The sequence below is a fragment of the Chlorocebus sabaeus genome, chromosome 8 (assembly GCF_047675955.1).
Source record: "Chlorocebus sabaeus isolate Y175 chromosome 8, mChlSab1.0.hap1, whole genome shotgun sequence".
Classification (NCBI taxonomy): Eukaryota; Metazoa; Chordata; class Mammalia; order Primates; family Cercopithecidae; genus Chlorocebus; species Chlorocebus sabaeus.
The window spans coordinates 18,934,592-18,951,322 of record NC_132911.1 but is presented as its reverse complement, the minus strand read 5'-3'; the positions used below and the strand labels follow the sequence as shown (position 1 = coordinate 18,951,322).

Below are 16,731 nucleotides of genomic sequence, written 5' to 3'. Positions count from 1 at the left end.
TATAAGCCTCCAAAATGGAGTGGGTGAAATGAAATGTGATTCCAGTGTATGTTTTAAAAGAACACAAAAATCCTGGGGCAGTTTGCCTTGAGTCAATTCCTCTCAGCTCACCACATGGACTTTTACTATTTGGATGTCCCTTGCTCTTGTAGGTTGGAAGGGATGGGTGGCGGAAAACTTGTGACCTGGAGAGGATGTTTTGAGAGCCTTTTGCATGTGCTAGACACGCTACCCAGAAGCGAGGGATCGGAAGATGGATTCAAGATGCAGTGCCTACTTTCACAAGTAGCAGAAGCTGCAAATACAGAGCCACGTGCTGTGGCAAAGATACAGCCAGGGGACAATGGGACACAAAGAGAAGCTGCCCAGGACAGCTGACACTGGAGCAGGAGGCTGAGTAGGGAGTTTACTTCACAGTCAGGGCATTTCTGAGTGTGTTGAGGTCTCTGAAAAACTGGGATGTGAAAGGGTAAATACCTGTGGGTATTTAATTCTTCATAAGACCTTATTAAAGATGGCATTTCAAACCCAAAGAAGAGGTTATTCAGGGCATGGTGTCAGGACAACTAGCCAAACATAGCAGAAACAAATGTGATTCTTTCTTCACACCAAAAAGCAAAGTAAACTCCATTTAATTAAATATTTAAATACAATTAACATGACCATAAAATTACTGAGAGAAAATATAAAGGGCTGCTTAAAAAATATTGGATGTTGTCTCTATAAAGTCCTTTCCGTCCCCAGACTGGAGACTGTGAACTGCGGTTGACACTGAAGATGACACTGGAAGCGATCTGTATTTCTTTTTTTTTCTCTGTTTTCTAAATATTTATATAGCTACCATATGTTTTATATTTTGTTTAAAGATTCAGTGAAAGATTATTTTTGGCTTTTATAATTTAAACATGACTTTTTAGTTTGTAAAAGGTAATACTTGGCTATTATAAGATGTTTAAGCAGTGTAGAACAGCACAAGGAATAAATTATTTAAAAAGTCACTCCAGGTCTCACCTCCCGGAATTAACCATTATTAACATTAGCTGAACATCATTCTGGGCAATTTTCTTTGCATAGCTGCAGATAGAAGAATTGCTTGCCAGCTGGGAATAAGTCAGTGCAACATGAGATATACTATACATTCTATTTCTACTTATAGACTTAAAATGCATCTTGCTTAAATTTGTAGAAGAAAACTGGAAGTATGATAAAGGATTTGCTGAACTTTAAGAAAATGTCTCTTCACTGTAAGAGACTTTAGTTCCCAAGAGATCCTGCTGAAGTTAAAAAGTGATTTTTGCGAAACAAAAAATCGTTGGAATTATCATTTTTTTACTACATTTTGTAACTTGATTGAAAATTACAGTACAAAAGGAAATCAGCACAGCTATACTTTCTGCCTTCTGTGTCTCATCTTCTGATTTTTGTTAGCAATCATTTATTTATTTATTTTGAGACAGAGTCTCACAGTCACCCAGGCTGGAGTGCAGTGGCACAGCTTTGGCTCACCACAGCCTCCGCCTCCCAGGTTCAAGTGATTCTCCTGCCTCAGCCTCCTGAGTAGCTGGGATTACAGGTGTGCACCACCACACCCGGCCAATTTTTGTATTTTTAGTAGAGACTGGGTTTCACCATGTTGGTCAAGCTGATCTCAAACTCCTGACCTCAAGTGATCTGCCCACCTCGGCCTCCCAAAGTGCTGGGATTACAGGCATGAGCCGCCGTGCCCGGCTGCAATCTATTACTTTGACCTTGACAGGGTTACAGCCTTTACATTCTGCTTTATAACTACAGTTTCTACAGTTCTAGTTCTGGATTTAAGTGGATTTCGTGTATTCATTAGCAGTCCTCTTCCAATAACGTTCCATTCCTGAGTTCTTAGCTGCCTATATTGTATGGTCAAGAAAGGTTTTCAAGAAAGGTCACAAGTGTTTGAGAATGGAGTATCTACTTGTTGTCATTATCGTGTACAGACAGCTTAGCTGGGCTTAAAATTCATGGATACACTTTCCTTCCTCAGGACTTTGTAGATATTCTGGCATTGAATGATCTGGTGAAGTGTAAGACCACTTTATTTTGTCTCTCTTGTAAATGGCTTTTGCCAGAATGCCTGAAGAATTCCTTAATTAGTCTTTAATTACTTTCACTTATTCAGGGTATGTCTCACCTCAGCGTCTATTGTTCTTTCCTTTCCTTTCCTTTCCTTTCCTTTCCTTTCCTTTCCTTTCCCTTCTCCCCATCCCCCCTCTCTTCTCCCTTCCCCCTTGCTTTCCTTGCTTTCCTTCCTTCCTTCCTTCCTTGATGGAGGAGTCTCACTCTGTCACCCAGACTGGAGTGCAGTGGCACAGTCTTGGCTCACTGCAACCTCTGCCTCCTAGGTTCAAGCACTTCTCATGCCTTAATCTCCCAAGTAGCTGGGACTACAGGTGCATGCCACCATGCCCAACTGCTTTTGGTACTTTTAGTAGAGATAGGATTTCACCATGTTCACCAGGCTGGTCTTGAACTCCTGACCTCAGGGGATCTGCCCACCTCGGCCTCCCAAAATGCTGAGATTATAAGTGTGAGCCACCACGCCTGGCCAATGTCTGTCATTCTTTAACTGATTTGCCTGTAGTACAGTTTCCTTTTTTGCTTTGTGGGTTCTTTCAGGAAAATTTTTGGATGTTTTATTTTTTAGTTCTTCTGTTTGCTTCATTTATTGGATTCTCTGTTTCATGGACACAATTATATATTTTACATGTCTTCTCCATTTATTAGCATCTCTGTTTTTTTTTTAATGCCTTAGTCTTTTATCTGCTTTCACTTAAACCTTTATTGTGTCAGTAATTTGATTTTCTGACATATCTATTATGTACCTTGCTGTTTCTAATGTATTACTTCTGTGCATTTTGGCTGTTGATTTATTTTCTAAGCACACAGTGTGCCTGCTGACGTTATTCTGTTGTTTTTATTGTTTTCTCATTGGACTTTTTGAAAATTAAATTCATATTTTTATCAATAAAGTGAAACATTTCTAAGAAATTTTCTTCTGTTTGAGTTACATTTTCTTTCAGACTCATTTTTTTCTTTTGCTTTGCATGCTCTTTCTTAACTTTTAATTTTGTTCTGATTCTTGGGATGTGGTTGCTATGATTTCTTTTTTATCTTTTCTCATCGTGTGCAGGGGACTACCCAGCCTTCTGTTTGCTCGAACATAGTATGGGTGGATTCTCCTTGGCTCTCTCCTCATCTTGACTGAGAATTGTGGGTATTTTGAGGACAGGGTATTTCTCTGTTCACTTTATTTGTAGTATAAAAGCTGGGTGTAGGAGAGGAAGAACCCCCAGGGGCTTTGTACTGCCTTTGTTGAAGTTCCCTGTTCTTCTGGCTCCTCTGAGCCCTGGGATGGACACGTGAGTTTTACCAGGCTCACCTGGTATAGGCGGAATTAATTGTTTTCCCAAAGGGTAGATGTATCATATTTGGCTCTCAGAATGCCTTCATATAAGGGCTGAGGCCTGGGACATCACAAAGAGTCGGCACCACTTATTCACGTCTCCAGCTCACTTGCTCGTCTTCAACAGCTCTTTCCACGCCTACCAGTCAAAAAGAGGAAAAAGGAAAGTTTTGGCTCTAACAGTTCTGTGGGTTGTGGGGGAGACGCATATACATCGTCGGCTCTCAGTATTTCTAATCCTTTCTCCTCTAACTGTTCCGATAAAATGTCTTGACTACATGTGATTAACTTTTTTCGTTTGCTTACATCACATCTCCCCTTCCCCGCTCCATTTTTTTTTTTTTTATTTGCAGGGCTTAGTTCACAAGCTTAGTTGGCAAGTAATTGGAATGCAACTACCTTCCCTCTCCATTTTCATTACAATTTGTAGAAAGACCACAATGGCCTGCTGTGGCTCTTCTTGCTGTTGGTGCCAAGGTCCTAGGTGGAAGCCGAGGTCTCCTGTGTCGTCCCTAGGTCCCACAGGTCACCTTCTCACACCTGGACCTGTGTCTCCTCTGTTTTCTCACCAACTAGCTTCCCTTCTGGAGGTGGTCAGTGGGGCCAGGAGCCACAGGGAGCTAATGTAGAACCTTCCATTTCTTTCCTTGGCCTCCAGTCTGTTGAAGTTCACAGCAGAAGATTATGTCTCCCTCATTGGTCATTTATTGGTGGCAAAATTGTTGCCATTTTCAACTATTTTTGGCACACAGTTTGCAGTGATTGCTGTTTGAGATTAATGTATTTAAAGCATTGTCCTTCCCATGCATCACTTTTAAAATATCAGCACCCTTTGCTCTCATACAGTTGGTTGAGGAATCTTTTACATGTTGCCTCATATATCTCAGCTTTAGTATCTTCTGTAAAAGCAAAGTCTTGGTCCAGATGGGCCCCAGCTCCTTGCAGTTCTATGCAGATTATTACCAGTAGTAGGTTATTCTACATCAGCATCAGTTTGTTAATTACTCACCTAGAAAAGACTTGCATGGCTTAATCTTACAATAAATATGTCTTCTTGGACAGAAGGAAGAGATGTGGAACCTAGAATTCCCAAGAAAGAGCAGCCTTGGTCACGAGGCACAAAGTGGTTCTGGGGAAGGCTAGGTCTGCAGAAAATGGCTCACCCGGGGTGCTGGCCAGGCACGGGTATAATCTGCAAGGAAGCAAAGGCCACATCTTTGTGCTCTAGAACAATGCTTGGGGCGGTCCCTGGGGATGAAATAGATTCCTTGGTGCGCAGAGTGTGTGGACTAAGTTATTTATTGTCGTTATTGTTTCTTGTCATTATAGTCATCTCAACTACTCTCACAAATTATTTGTGTTTTAAAAAATACAAGTTTAATAAAACAATTTTTATCAAGTTCAATGAACAAGGACTCAATATGGGAAGAGGGACAGGTCCACCTAAAAATGGGGACTAATAGAAAGTTAAAACCTGTCAAAAACACTAGGTTTCAGAACGTCCCAAAAGGCAAGGAGAAAGGGGTAAAATAAAGGCCAAAGTCCTCCAGCTGTTCATATTTAGTGAAGAGAAGTCTGTCATCCACTGGATGAGATGAGCTTTCTCCTAGCACCCAGACCCTAAGGGCCTTCATTTAAGAGGCACTGAACCACCAAATAAATGATACTCCTCGAATTTACAAGAAATCATGATGCTTAAACTTGATGCTAAAGCTTGAGTATTGTCATCTGTCAGTGAGAATAAAAGTCCCACTGCACCCCTCAATAGCAATATAGACTACTCTGTTCTTGGTGCTGTGGGGCTATGTATGTGCTGTGTGAGTCCATTTTGTTTTTGTGGTTTTTTTAGAGACAGGGTCTCTAAAAAAGCTCAGTGCCCAAGCTGGTGTGCAGTGGTGCGATCATGGCTTACTGCAGCCTCAAACTCCTGGCCTCCAGTGATCCTCCCACCTCAGACTCCTGAGTAGCTGGGACTAGAGATGCATGCCACCACATCCATCTGGATTTTTCATAGAGACAAAGTCTTGCTATGTTGCCCAGGCTGGCTTCAAACTCCTGACCTCAAGTGATCTTCTGTAAAGATCACTTTACAACCTGCCTCAGCCTCCCAGAGTTTTGGGATTACAGGTGTGAGACACTGTACCTGCAAATGACTTCATTTTTGTTTATGGAAATCAGATGCCTGGAACTGTGGCAGGCTTCTCTCCTGCCGTCATTGTCCTGGCTAATGTGGGACCCTCACAGGCTTCACGTGCAGTTTCTTCACCCCTTGATGCCCCTCCCCTCCGCCTCTCTTGGGTCTCTGCAGACTCTACCTGTGGCTGGGAACAGAGGGATCTCACTAGGGAAAGCTTGGTTTAAATGTAGCTCCTGCTGTTTTCTGTTTCCTTGTTGTCCAGTTGAATATTGGCTTAAACCTACTTCATCTTCCTCTTCTTCTCCTTCTCCTCCTTCTCCCCCTCCCTCTCCTCCCCTCTTCCTCCTCCTCCCCTCTTCCTCCTCCTCCCCTCTTCCTCCTCCTCCCCCTCTTCTTCCCCCTCCCCCTCTTCTTCCCCCTTGCCTCTTCCTCCCACCCCTTCTTCCCCTTCCTCCCCTTTCTGCCTCCTCTTCTGCCTCCTCTTCCCCCTCCTCTTCCCCCTCCTCCCCCTCCTCTTCCTCCTCCCCCTCCTCTCCCTCCTCTCCCTCCCTCTTCCTCCTCTCCCTCCCTCCCCCTCCTCCCCTTCCTCCCTCCTCCCCCTCCTCCTCCTCCTCATCCTCCCCTTCCTCCCCCTCTTCCCCCTCTTTCTTCTTTCGTCTTCCACCCCATTTTGCTGTTGAAACTATTCTCAAATTTGGTTTTTGGCTGCTTTGTTTCTCTTACCTTCCGTATTCTAGATTTTAAGCCAGCTGGTTACTTCATTGTTGATTTTGCTTGTGATAGCAGGAAGAACCTCATAATAACAAAGCTATAGATTTTCTTTGGTCTTTATCTCTGAGCCTCTCTGATGGGAAAAAGGCAGAATTTTTATGGAAAATATTCTTCACTTTGCTTTAAAAAAAATCTTTCTCAATTCCAAGTTTACTTGATTTTTTATTTTGACTGCTTCCAGCTGGACTGAGAACCCTTTTTCATGTTGCTATATTCCTCCTCAGACTTGACTGGTAATTTTTGTCTTAATGTTCTCTTTCTAACATTTATGATATTTTAATATAGTATCAAGGAAATCTTGTACTTGAATTTTCTTTAGCAGTTCTCTTTTATTCATTTTTTTTGGCCTAGAACAATTAAGATGGTTCTGAAAATCTCAGGAAAATTATTTTAAAGCAATAAGTATAGAATCTTGGAAATTGAAATGAGCCTGGCATGTTATAGCTAGGCTGGTTTATGTGACAGAAAGGCCTCAGGTCATCAAATGTTGGATCGTGATAGAGATTCCCAGTTTCTTTGTATTCCCCAACAGGAAAATGATATATTTTGCATAGTCTAATCCTCCTGCCTTCCCCAAGCCCCTCTACCTCTCCCATAGGCCATTTCACTATTTGTACACCAGAGCTGCACCAAGAAAGTTGGATGGCTAATGTGTTTGAGAGATACTAATCTATATCATTCATTGTATTTGGATAAAGGTTTCTCTTTGGGGACTTAATAGAAATTGGTTTTTATTTCACTTGAGCCAGGGGTTATGTAGCAACATCTATCTAGCCAAGAGTGAAAAATGACCAAATGGCAAATGATCTCATTTTCTGTTTTGAAATGGACAGTCAGGAAAATAGGTCCAAATTGCTTGATTGAGAGTCAAAATTTACTCATTTCTTAACAGTGATTGGACTACTCAAATGATGGAATAGAATAATTATATATCAATAAATTTATCTTGACACAGGGGAGGGGAGATGAACCTCTAAACCAAAGGAAGAATGCTGATTTTAAAGCCAGATTTTAGTTAGCCCGACTAACTCTCTTCCTTATTTCCAATTTCTTTGTGCCAAGGAATTTCTTCTTGTAACCATGGAAGACTACAGTGGGAACATCAGGTCTCTTACATGTCGTTTCATTTGCATGGGGCACTGGTTAAAGCCTAAATAGATGTTCATCACATACCTGAACATTTGAGTAGAAAATTGACTTAGGAAAGAATAGTGAGGTGATTTCCTGGCATCTATGCCTTTCTCAGCTGTCAAAGCCTTGCCTCTGCCCTTGTGCATGTGCGTGGTGGCTACTCACCTGTCAAGGCTCAGCCTGAATCCCCCTCCTCCTCAGTCCCCCTTTTCCTGGCACCCAGTGGAAATAACCATACTCTCCTCTCTGCCTTTTAGCTCATTTTACGTCTGTTACTGTGGTTATTGCATCCTGCATTGTATTTTAGTTCTTTAGTTGTCTGTTGCTTCCAAAAAAATCTATAAAGTTCCTGCAGTAGGGAGGGTGACCAGTTGTCCCAACTGGCTTGGGACTGAGAAGTTTTCTAGGATACAGGATTTTCACTGCTAAAATCTGGAAAATTTCAGGAAAACCTGGATGATTGGTTCCACTACAAAGACCATACATGGTCATCCTTTGTAACTCTTCCTCCAGTTAGGATAATTCATTGCACGCAAAGGTGCCCAGTAAGTGTTTGTTATTGAATCCATGATTCCCTAGACCACGTAATTATGAGGTATAAAGATAGGTATCCTTAACTGCAAGAAACACAAGTGTCCCCCTCTCTTTCTCTTATCTACTCTGGCAAGATTTCCAACCTTCTCTGGCCCTCTCAGTCTTTCTAGGTATCCTCAGTGATAACTCACACATGTGCAGATGTTAAATTCAACCTCCCCTGGCTGCACAAGAATCCGTTGTATGAAGCACATCCATGCTTCTGACAACAGCCGGGGGGCTATCACTCCGTAATGGCATGGAGCTGCTGCTGCTACCATACCCACCACGATCTCTATCACAGTAACACCATTACATTCCCCGAAAGTCCTGGCTTGAGCTCCCAGTACCCTCAAATTTTGTTTGCTGTGAAGAAAGCCTTCCAGTGGTTTTTGTAGCTCTGTCTCTCTAGGACTCACAGGTGAGTCCACACGAGCTCGCTGGAGAACAGGACCCACCCCAGGGGTGTGCATCACTTTGACAAGCAAATTGCCCCTCTTAAAGTCAGTTGTTTTTACTGAGCCTGTTTCTCCCTCAAGACAGTGATTGAGAACCAAGGTAATTTTGTACACCCACCTCCCCCTGCTCTGGGACGTCTGGCAAGGTCTGGAGACCTGTTTGGTTGTCAAATATGGGATAGGTGGGTGCTCCTGGCATCCAGTTGCTGGAGGACAGGGATGCTGCCACACATCCTACAGTGCACATCATGGTGCCTCCCACAATAAAGCGTTAGCGGGTCTAAACTATTAGCAGTGCAGAGGTTGAAAAAGCCTCCCTTAGGATGAGTTATCACCCTAAGGGTACAACCCGTCCTCAAATCAGGCCTCAGATCAGCCCGTCACCAGTCCATCAGATCTGCCCATTCTATCTGGCTGGTTCCCATCAGAAACTCAGGTTGAACAGTCCTTCCCCACAGCCCATTTACATTTGGAGTTTTCTTGTGGCTTTTCCCTTCCACCTGGCCATACCAGCCCCCCAGCTTTGTAGTAGGGTCCTAGACAGTGAGTCCAAAGCTGTCAGACTTAACAGGCGCATCCCTCATGCAGTCCAGGTGACCTGGGGAGATGACTGCCAGGCAGGTGCTTAGGAAACCTGGCTTTCATGCCTGGCTGCCTCCATAGCTCGGTCAGGTCACTGGAACTCCTTCCCTCGCCTGTATGCTAAGACTGCGAACAATGGCTACGTACCTCCCTCCACGGGGCAGGCATGCAGATCAATAACAGAACTCAAAGACCATGAAGGGCTTTTGGCCTCTTGGGAAACAGAAATGTAGGTGTCTAAGTGACTGTGATACATGTTTTGTGATAGGAAATATATCTTAATTAGCCTCTGTACTCTCCGTACCCTCTTGTTACAATATCTAGGGGAAGAACTGGTTTATGGGTTTATTTGTTTCTTTGTTTGTTTTAAGAAAAAACAGCCTAAGAAGAGTTTTTGTGGAATAGAAACAGAGTATTAAGGCCGAGCATGGCGGCTCACACCTTTAATTCCAGCACTTTGGGAGGCCAAAGCGAGTGGATCACCTGAGGTCAGGAGTTTGAGACCAGCCTGGCCAACATGGTGAAACTCTGTCTCCACTGAAAATACAAAAATTAGCTGGGCATGGTGGCACACACTTGTGGTCCCAGGTACTCGGGAGGCTAGGGTGGGAGGATCACTTGAACCTGGGAGGTTAAGGTTGTGGTGAGCCAAGATGGCACCATTGCCTGGGTGATAGAGTGAGACCCTGTCTCAATCAGTCAGTTAATCAAAGAATTTTCAGGCTTCCAGGTTCAGGCAGAAGAATGACCCAGTGGGAATGGGGAGCTCATGCACAGAGACCATGGGAAAATGATGAGCTCCCCAGAGGGATCTTAGGAGGTTGGAGTTTCCTGGGATTCATAGCAAAGGCTCCATAGACAGTGTTATCAAAGTGTTCATAGAGAAGTGCTATCAGAGGCATGTAAGTCTGCCCGAGGCAGCCAGGCACCATGTGTCTGGGTATGAATAAGAGTGCAAAGCCAGGAGTTTGAATACACAACAAATACAATTCTCCATTCTCATGCATTTTATTTATTTATTTAGTTAGTTAGTTACTATTTTTGAGATGGAGTCTTACTCTATTGCCCAGGCCAGAGTGCACCAGCACCATCTCAGCTCACTACAACCTCTGGCTCCCGGGTTTGAGTGATTCTCCTGCCTCAACCTCCCAAGTAGTTAGGATTACAGGCCTGCACCACCATGCCTGACTGATTTTTGTATTTTTAATAGATACAGGGTTTCACCATGTTGACCAGGGTGGTCTTTAACTCCTGACCTCAAGTGATCCTCCTGCCTCAGCCTCTCAAAGTGCTGGGATTACAGGCGTGAGCCACCACGCCCGGCCTACTTTACTTTTTAAACTTTTGCCTCCAAACCAAAAACATATGGACATAGTCACTCACATACACACTCTTTCTCACACACACCTTTCCAGTGGATGCAGTCTACTGAGAATTGTTTAGAGCAAAACAAAGATCGTTCAGCTAGCCAGCCATGGTTTTTCACAGTACGAGACTCATATTCTTCTAAAGCACTTGTTTGTTATATTACAGAGAGTGTTCGTTTTACACAGTACATGGAGAACTCAAGAGCAGACATGTCTTACTCATTTCTTAAGACCCACTGGTAGAGTATCTGGCCCATGGTATGTTGTCACCAAGTGTTTGTTGAATGAATGAAGGGAACGAGTACATGAATGAATGGAACGCAACCTTGGAGGTAGACCTCACAACAAATTCTACTTTGCCTTTTTTAAGGCGCCTCACCTAGTCACAGAGAGTAAAGGTCCAATGCATCTGTCTTACTGCTTAAAAACAGGAAGTGCTTTGAATGGATTTAAAAATACCGGAGAGGGAGACAGCAAAGATGTTATTAGAAAATTGAGAATGCTTATTCTTCATACTTAGCTGGCGACCCTCTCCAGATTCTAGGATGGATTTTTCCCACTGCATGCACAAATTTCAAGCAGTTTTTCTGGCATTTGGCCTTGTATGTGTGCCTTTATTCTGCCCTGGCAGAGGAAATTAAGGTATTGTCTGGGAAGTTTGTGAAAGGGATCTTTTCTATACACAGGATTTCACTGTTGGTTGGTGATGACTGAGTCCGCAGGGACTGTGGCTACGTAGGAGCTCCTGATTTTGAAACATGTCGTTACATCCTAGGCCTCTGTTCTCTATCCTTTTTCTGCTTTTAAACCTCTGCCATTGTTCTGGGTTGCTGAGGTAACTCTTTCTTCCACCAGAAAGAGACAGAATTCTCAGAACCAAGCCGGTGACCAGAGTGAGCCCTGCATGTGTCTTGCCTGGGTCAGTATCATCTTCCCTATTTCCTCCATGTGGAATTCTCATCTTTCTTACCTCTCCCTTTTGGTCTTTTTCCTTATGGAATGGCCAGTCAGAAAGGTCCTGGATTCCCATCTCTGCTCTTCTTGAAGTTTACCTAGTTTCCTTCAAGACCCTTTTGTACTTTATGAAAAGGTATTTGTTTGTGCCGTGCCTGTCAATGTGAAAACAGGCACCAGACATGCATGTGTTTTGTTTTCCAGGGAGATGTGCATTGAGCAGGATGGGAGAGTCCATCTCACTGTTGTTTACTTTGGGAAAGAAGAAATAAATGAAGTCAAAGGAATACTTGAAAACACTTCCAAGTGAGTACAACACGGAGCCGTCATAAGGAGTCCTGGTAACTGAGCTCAGGAGCACACATCCAAGGCTGAAACTTCTGCTTAGTTTTATTTTCCTTTACACTGTGGGTGACCTGGGATGGATTGATTGCTGGCTGTGTGCAGGGAAATGTCTGCATTCCTCTTCCCCAGGAGACTACCCTGTCTGACACTGGTTTTCAGTGTGCATGGGTGATGACTTTGTCATTAGAGATAAACTGCACACATCAAGGGTGAGGAGAGCGTGGGCTTCTTTGAGATTCCACATAACTGGATGTTGTCACTTTTAGCACCATAGGTGCAGGGACTTCTTTATGTTGCAGAGTAGGAATTAGGGAGAGCACAGCTGTTCAGTGAACTCCGTCTCAGCCATAGCTTCAGAGGCTAAGAGTGAAGTCTATGCTCAGATCTCATCCACTTAGCAAACAGTCTCACCCTTTGGGCTTTCATTCGTTAAGTATTTTGAGACATTCAGGGGAAACCAGAAATGGCGGCCAAGGCAGGATCCTTGATCAAACTTATTCAGTTGAATACAAATTATTTAACCGAAAGCTTGAGACCTTCAGTTGTACATTTATATCTTGTTGATCAGTTGCATGGGGAATAAATTTATTCAAAAGCAGCAGAGATGGATTTTTTTCCCTGTAAAAATAAGTGAATAAGTAATCCCCATGGCATCTTCTGCCAGTAAGGAAGCCGGAATGGCACTGCACACTGGCCTGTAGTTTGCCCTGGAGGTTTGCAGGGGGGTGATTTGAGTAATCAGGGTGGGTTGTTTCTAAGCCAGTGAAGCTTTGAGTATGGCCAGTGGTACTCAAGGGCAGAAATAGTCTGAGTAGATCCATATAATGGAGATATAAACAGTACCCTCTGTTTTGAGTTTCTGGTAGATGGTAATAGGATGATAGTCGAAGGATAAGCTTCTAAGACTGAGTGTACTTTTTATGCTTTGTTGTTAGTTTTGTATGAATGGGCCCAAGATCTGAATGCTAGTTATAATTGTTCCAGCATTCTTAAGCAGGAGATCAGCAAACTACAGCTCACTGGCCAAATTGCGTCTTGCACCCATCTTTGCAAGTAAAGTTTTATTGGAATGCAGGCATGCCTATTTGTTTACATATTATTTGTGTCTGCCTTTGTCTACAGCTGTGCAGCTGAGTAGTCACCACAAAGGCTGTGTGACTCACAAAGCCTAAACTGTTCAGTGTCTGCCTCTTTACAGACAAATTGTGTCCATCCCTGCTCTAAAGCTATAGTGAGTTGAGAGTTTAAAACCAGCAACAACTTAAAGCTATGCCTGTGTCTAAGATCAAATAGAATAAAATAATTGAATATCCTAAATGCAAGTGAAATAGAAATTCCTTGACTCCAGTGAGTTACAATGTTCTCACCTCTGCTTAGAAACAAAGAACGTGAATCGTGTAAATTCATGTCCCCTGCCCTATGGGTAGGTTTTAACATCTCTGTCAGTGTAAGTCCTAGACATAGGTTCTTTAAAGTTTCCCAGATGATTCTAATATGAAGCCACAGTTGAGAACAATTGTACCAGAAGGTGGTAGTCCGCCTGGGGGCTGCTCCCTCAACTGCAGCCAGCTGGCTGCCCCACCCCATGAGATTTTAAGCAGCTCCCCAGGTGACTCTGAAGTGCAGCTAGGCTTGACAGCCTCCTTTTTGGCAGATTTCCAGCACATCAAAGAGTGACCAGACGTTTGCTGAGGGTTACAGGTAACCAAATTTACATGAGTCCCATGGGTAAGTAGAAGGACAGTTTAGACCGCTTGTAGTGACTGGGATGCTTAAGGTCATCCTTTCATCGATACATTCTTCTCCATATCAAATTACCTGGCAAGCTGAATTTGCAACCAGAAGGTAGCTTGGTGAGCAAAGAATGCATAGAATCTGAGTAAGAAAAGTAAAATCATTCGAGTGGTACAGATGGTTTGCCTCCAACTTTGGCAAACATCTAGTCATCAATCTATCCAGCTCGCTTCATGCTAGAGACCAGGTTGGTTGGTGTTTAAAGTAATGCTACGTAAACTTTGGCAAAATTAACCTGAACTTCTTAAGTTGTGTATGTATATGCCTATACCTGGTATATGTATATAGTTGTATATGTATATACCTATACCTATACCTAGTTGACTAGTTGCATAGGGAATAAAATAAATAATTTTTCGGTGTTGATATCCTCATTCTATTAACCAGTGATATCTGTAGTGTTGATGTAACTGATGCTTTGGGCCATGTGTTGCCTTCTCTTAGGGTGTTGCTGGTCAGGCCACCTCTCCTAGGAATGCCCAGACCTCTGCAGCCAGCCTGAGTTGACTTCACTCTACCATACCACACTCCACCTTCCAGATCAATCTTCCTACCTCCCCCACTGCCTTAGCCTTGTCCCCAGACGGGCTGTTGCTTTTAATCCTGTCTTTACGACTTACTGCTCCCCAGCCAAACTGGGAGCAGAATTTGATGTTTGTCTTCACTCCCATTATTCTCCTCTTTTGGGGGTTCCTTCCACCCTCCTTTTTGTTAACTCAAACCTCAACCCCCATCACTCCCCACCTAAGTTCCCACCTCTGGAGCTCTTTCTGACTCCCAGTCCTTTACGCTCTGAATTCCAACTGTACTCACTTTCTACACCTCTTATATCTGGCACTTGGTGCACGATTTGATGATTTACATTTCTTCCTGTTGTCCTAACTTTGCAACTAGATTATAAGCTGCTCAATAAGTAGTGCTACGTCTTGTGACTCCTTAATTCCAGCACTTAGCCCAACACAATGCAGAGAAAATGTTCAAGGTTTGTTCATCAAGAGAAAAATAATGCCAGGTATATAATAAATTTGTGCACATAGTAATATATTTTGTTTCTTTTTGAGACAAGGTCTCGCTCTGTCACCCAGACTAGAGTGCAGTGGTGTGATCATACCTTATTGCAGCCTCCAACTCCTGAGCTCACGTGGTCTTCCCAACTTAGCCTCTTTAGTAACTTGGACCACAAGCATGTGCCACCATGCCTGGCTTATTTGTATATATATGTTTTTTGTAGAGACAGTGTCTCCCTGTGTTGCCCAGGCTGGTCTCAAACCCCTGACCTTGAGCAATCAATCCTCTTGTCTTATCCTCCCAAAATTCTGGGATTACAGGTGTGATCCTCTACACCCAGCCTCCCATAGTAATCTATATATAAGCTTATACATGAAACTTTATTTAAACATTTTAAAATTATTTTTAAGGTAATAAAACTTTTGTTCAGAGGTGTCTTATTTCTGAATAATATAACTTGCATAAATTATAGTATTTAATATTCATTACCTGATGAGATAGACACTGTTGTGGGCCCTACTTCATAGATGAAGAAACTGAGGTTTAATGAGGATGTTACTCAGGCCGTGGTCTCTGCCATATGGGAGAGCCAGAATCAGAGCCTCGTGTTAAGTTCCACACTCATAGTGTTAGCATACCACCACATTTTCACTCTAATATGCTCGCTCCTAAAACTCATAGTTGTTAGTTGAAAGTAGTAAGATTTATAGTCACACTCAATGAAATTTATGTTATTTGGAAATCAGTATTGTGATTAAGCTGTTGTAAATCCAGTTAAATGCATGTACTTTAATATCTTTTTAAAAATCTTGTTTAGTGACCAGTATGCAATATATTACACTCTCTCTCACTAGGTTTATTCTTACTCAATTGAGCTTTGCATTGCAGTTGATTGCTATAGATCAGTGTTCTGCAAACTCCAGTTTGTGATTTATTAGAGGGTTGTGAAATCGATTTTGTGGCTTATGTCCAGTTTTTAAAAAGTGAAGTGGAATAGGATAGAAAATATCAGAGTGAATCACAAGTAGTAAGGATAGATATTCTTTCATGAAAGTTTAATTTCAGTGTGTGTGCGTGTGTGTGTGTGCTGCATCGGGATGTGTAGTATATTCCTTTGTAAGGATCATGGTCAAAATGTTTAAAAGCTACTACCATAGACAGAAGTACAAATCGGTTCTCAATATCTGATTCTTATTCTATAGATTTTTCCAAGCTTCAGTTAATCTCAGGTTAGCTCAGTGGTTCTTCAGTATAAACATACCTTGGAATAACCTGTGGTGCTTTTCAAAATGCAGATTCCTTTAACCCAGGCTCAGCAATCCTGAATCAATGGGCCTGAGATGAAGCCTGGGAACCATCACTGAACTAGTTCCACATATGAAGCTGATGTGGGTGGTTAATGGACCTTACTGTAAGAAATACTGCTTTAGCTGCTTGCTTGGAGCTATGTAATAGAAATTTTTTGTTGTTGTTGTTTTGGTTTTTTGAGACAGAGTCTCACTCTTTTGCCAGGCTGGATTGCAGTGGGACAATCTCAGCTCACTGCAACCTCCGCCACTTGGGTTCAAGCAATTCTCCTACCTCAGCCTCCCAAGTAGCTGGGACTATAGGTGCGTGCAACCACACCCAGCTAGTTTTTGTATTTTTAATAGAGATGGGGTTTCACCTTGTTGGCCAGGATGGTCCCGATCTCTTGACCTCGTGATCCACCCGCCTTGGCCTCCCAAAGTCCTGGGATTACAGGTGTGAGCCACCGTGCCCGGCCGAAAAAAATTTTTTAATGTAACTGGTAGATGAATTGGCATTTACTACATTGTAAGTTGACATGTACTACATTGCAAGTTCATCTTTGCCCAGTCACAAGGACACGAAAGCATCCTTCAGAGGAATCATCTCTGAGATTGAGATGCTAGAAATGAGGCACCGCCCTGCCAAAGAGTGTATGTGATACTAGGAGAGGGTTGTTGTTATTATCAGGGACCTACCTTGCCAGTGGTTGTGTCAGCATTTCACACCTCTTTGAAATGATTTGACAGATACCTCCAGGAAGATTTTATCTGGGGGAAATGGTTTATTCCAGGATTTTTGTTTGTTCATTTTCAGAAATTTGAGAAGCATTGTTGATTTGCTTTTATTTTTTTTCTTAAACAAGGATTTTTAGATAACCATCTCATT

General features: G+C 42.7%; 1 protein-coding gene across 12 annotated transcripts in view; it reads left to right on the top strand.

Annotated features, from left to right (window-relative positions):
• Window positions 1-16,731, top strand: part of CSGALNACT1 (chondroitin sulfate N-acetylgalactosaminyltransferase 1) — a 359,890-nt gene that overhangs the window by 310,921 nt on the left and 32,238 nt on the right. For all 12 annotated transcript variants that reach the window (XM_073017977.1, XM_073017975.1, XM_073017973.1 and 9 more), the window contains one exon: window positions 11,614-11,715. In XM_073017977.1, coding sequence (XP_072874078.1) covers window positions 11,614-11,715 — 102 coding nt within the window. The remainder of the gene's footprint in view (window positions 1-11,613; window positions 11,716-16,731) is intronic.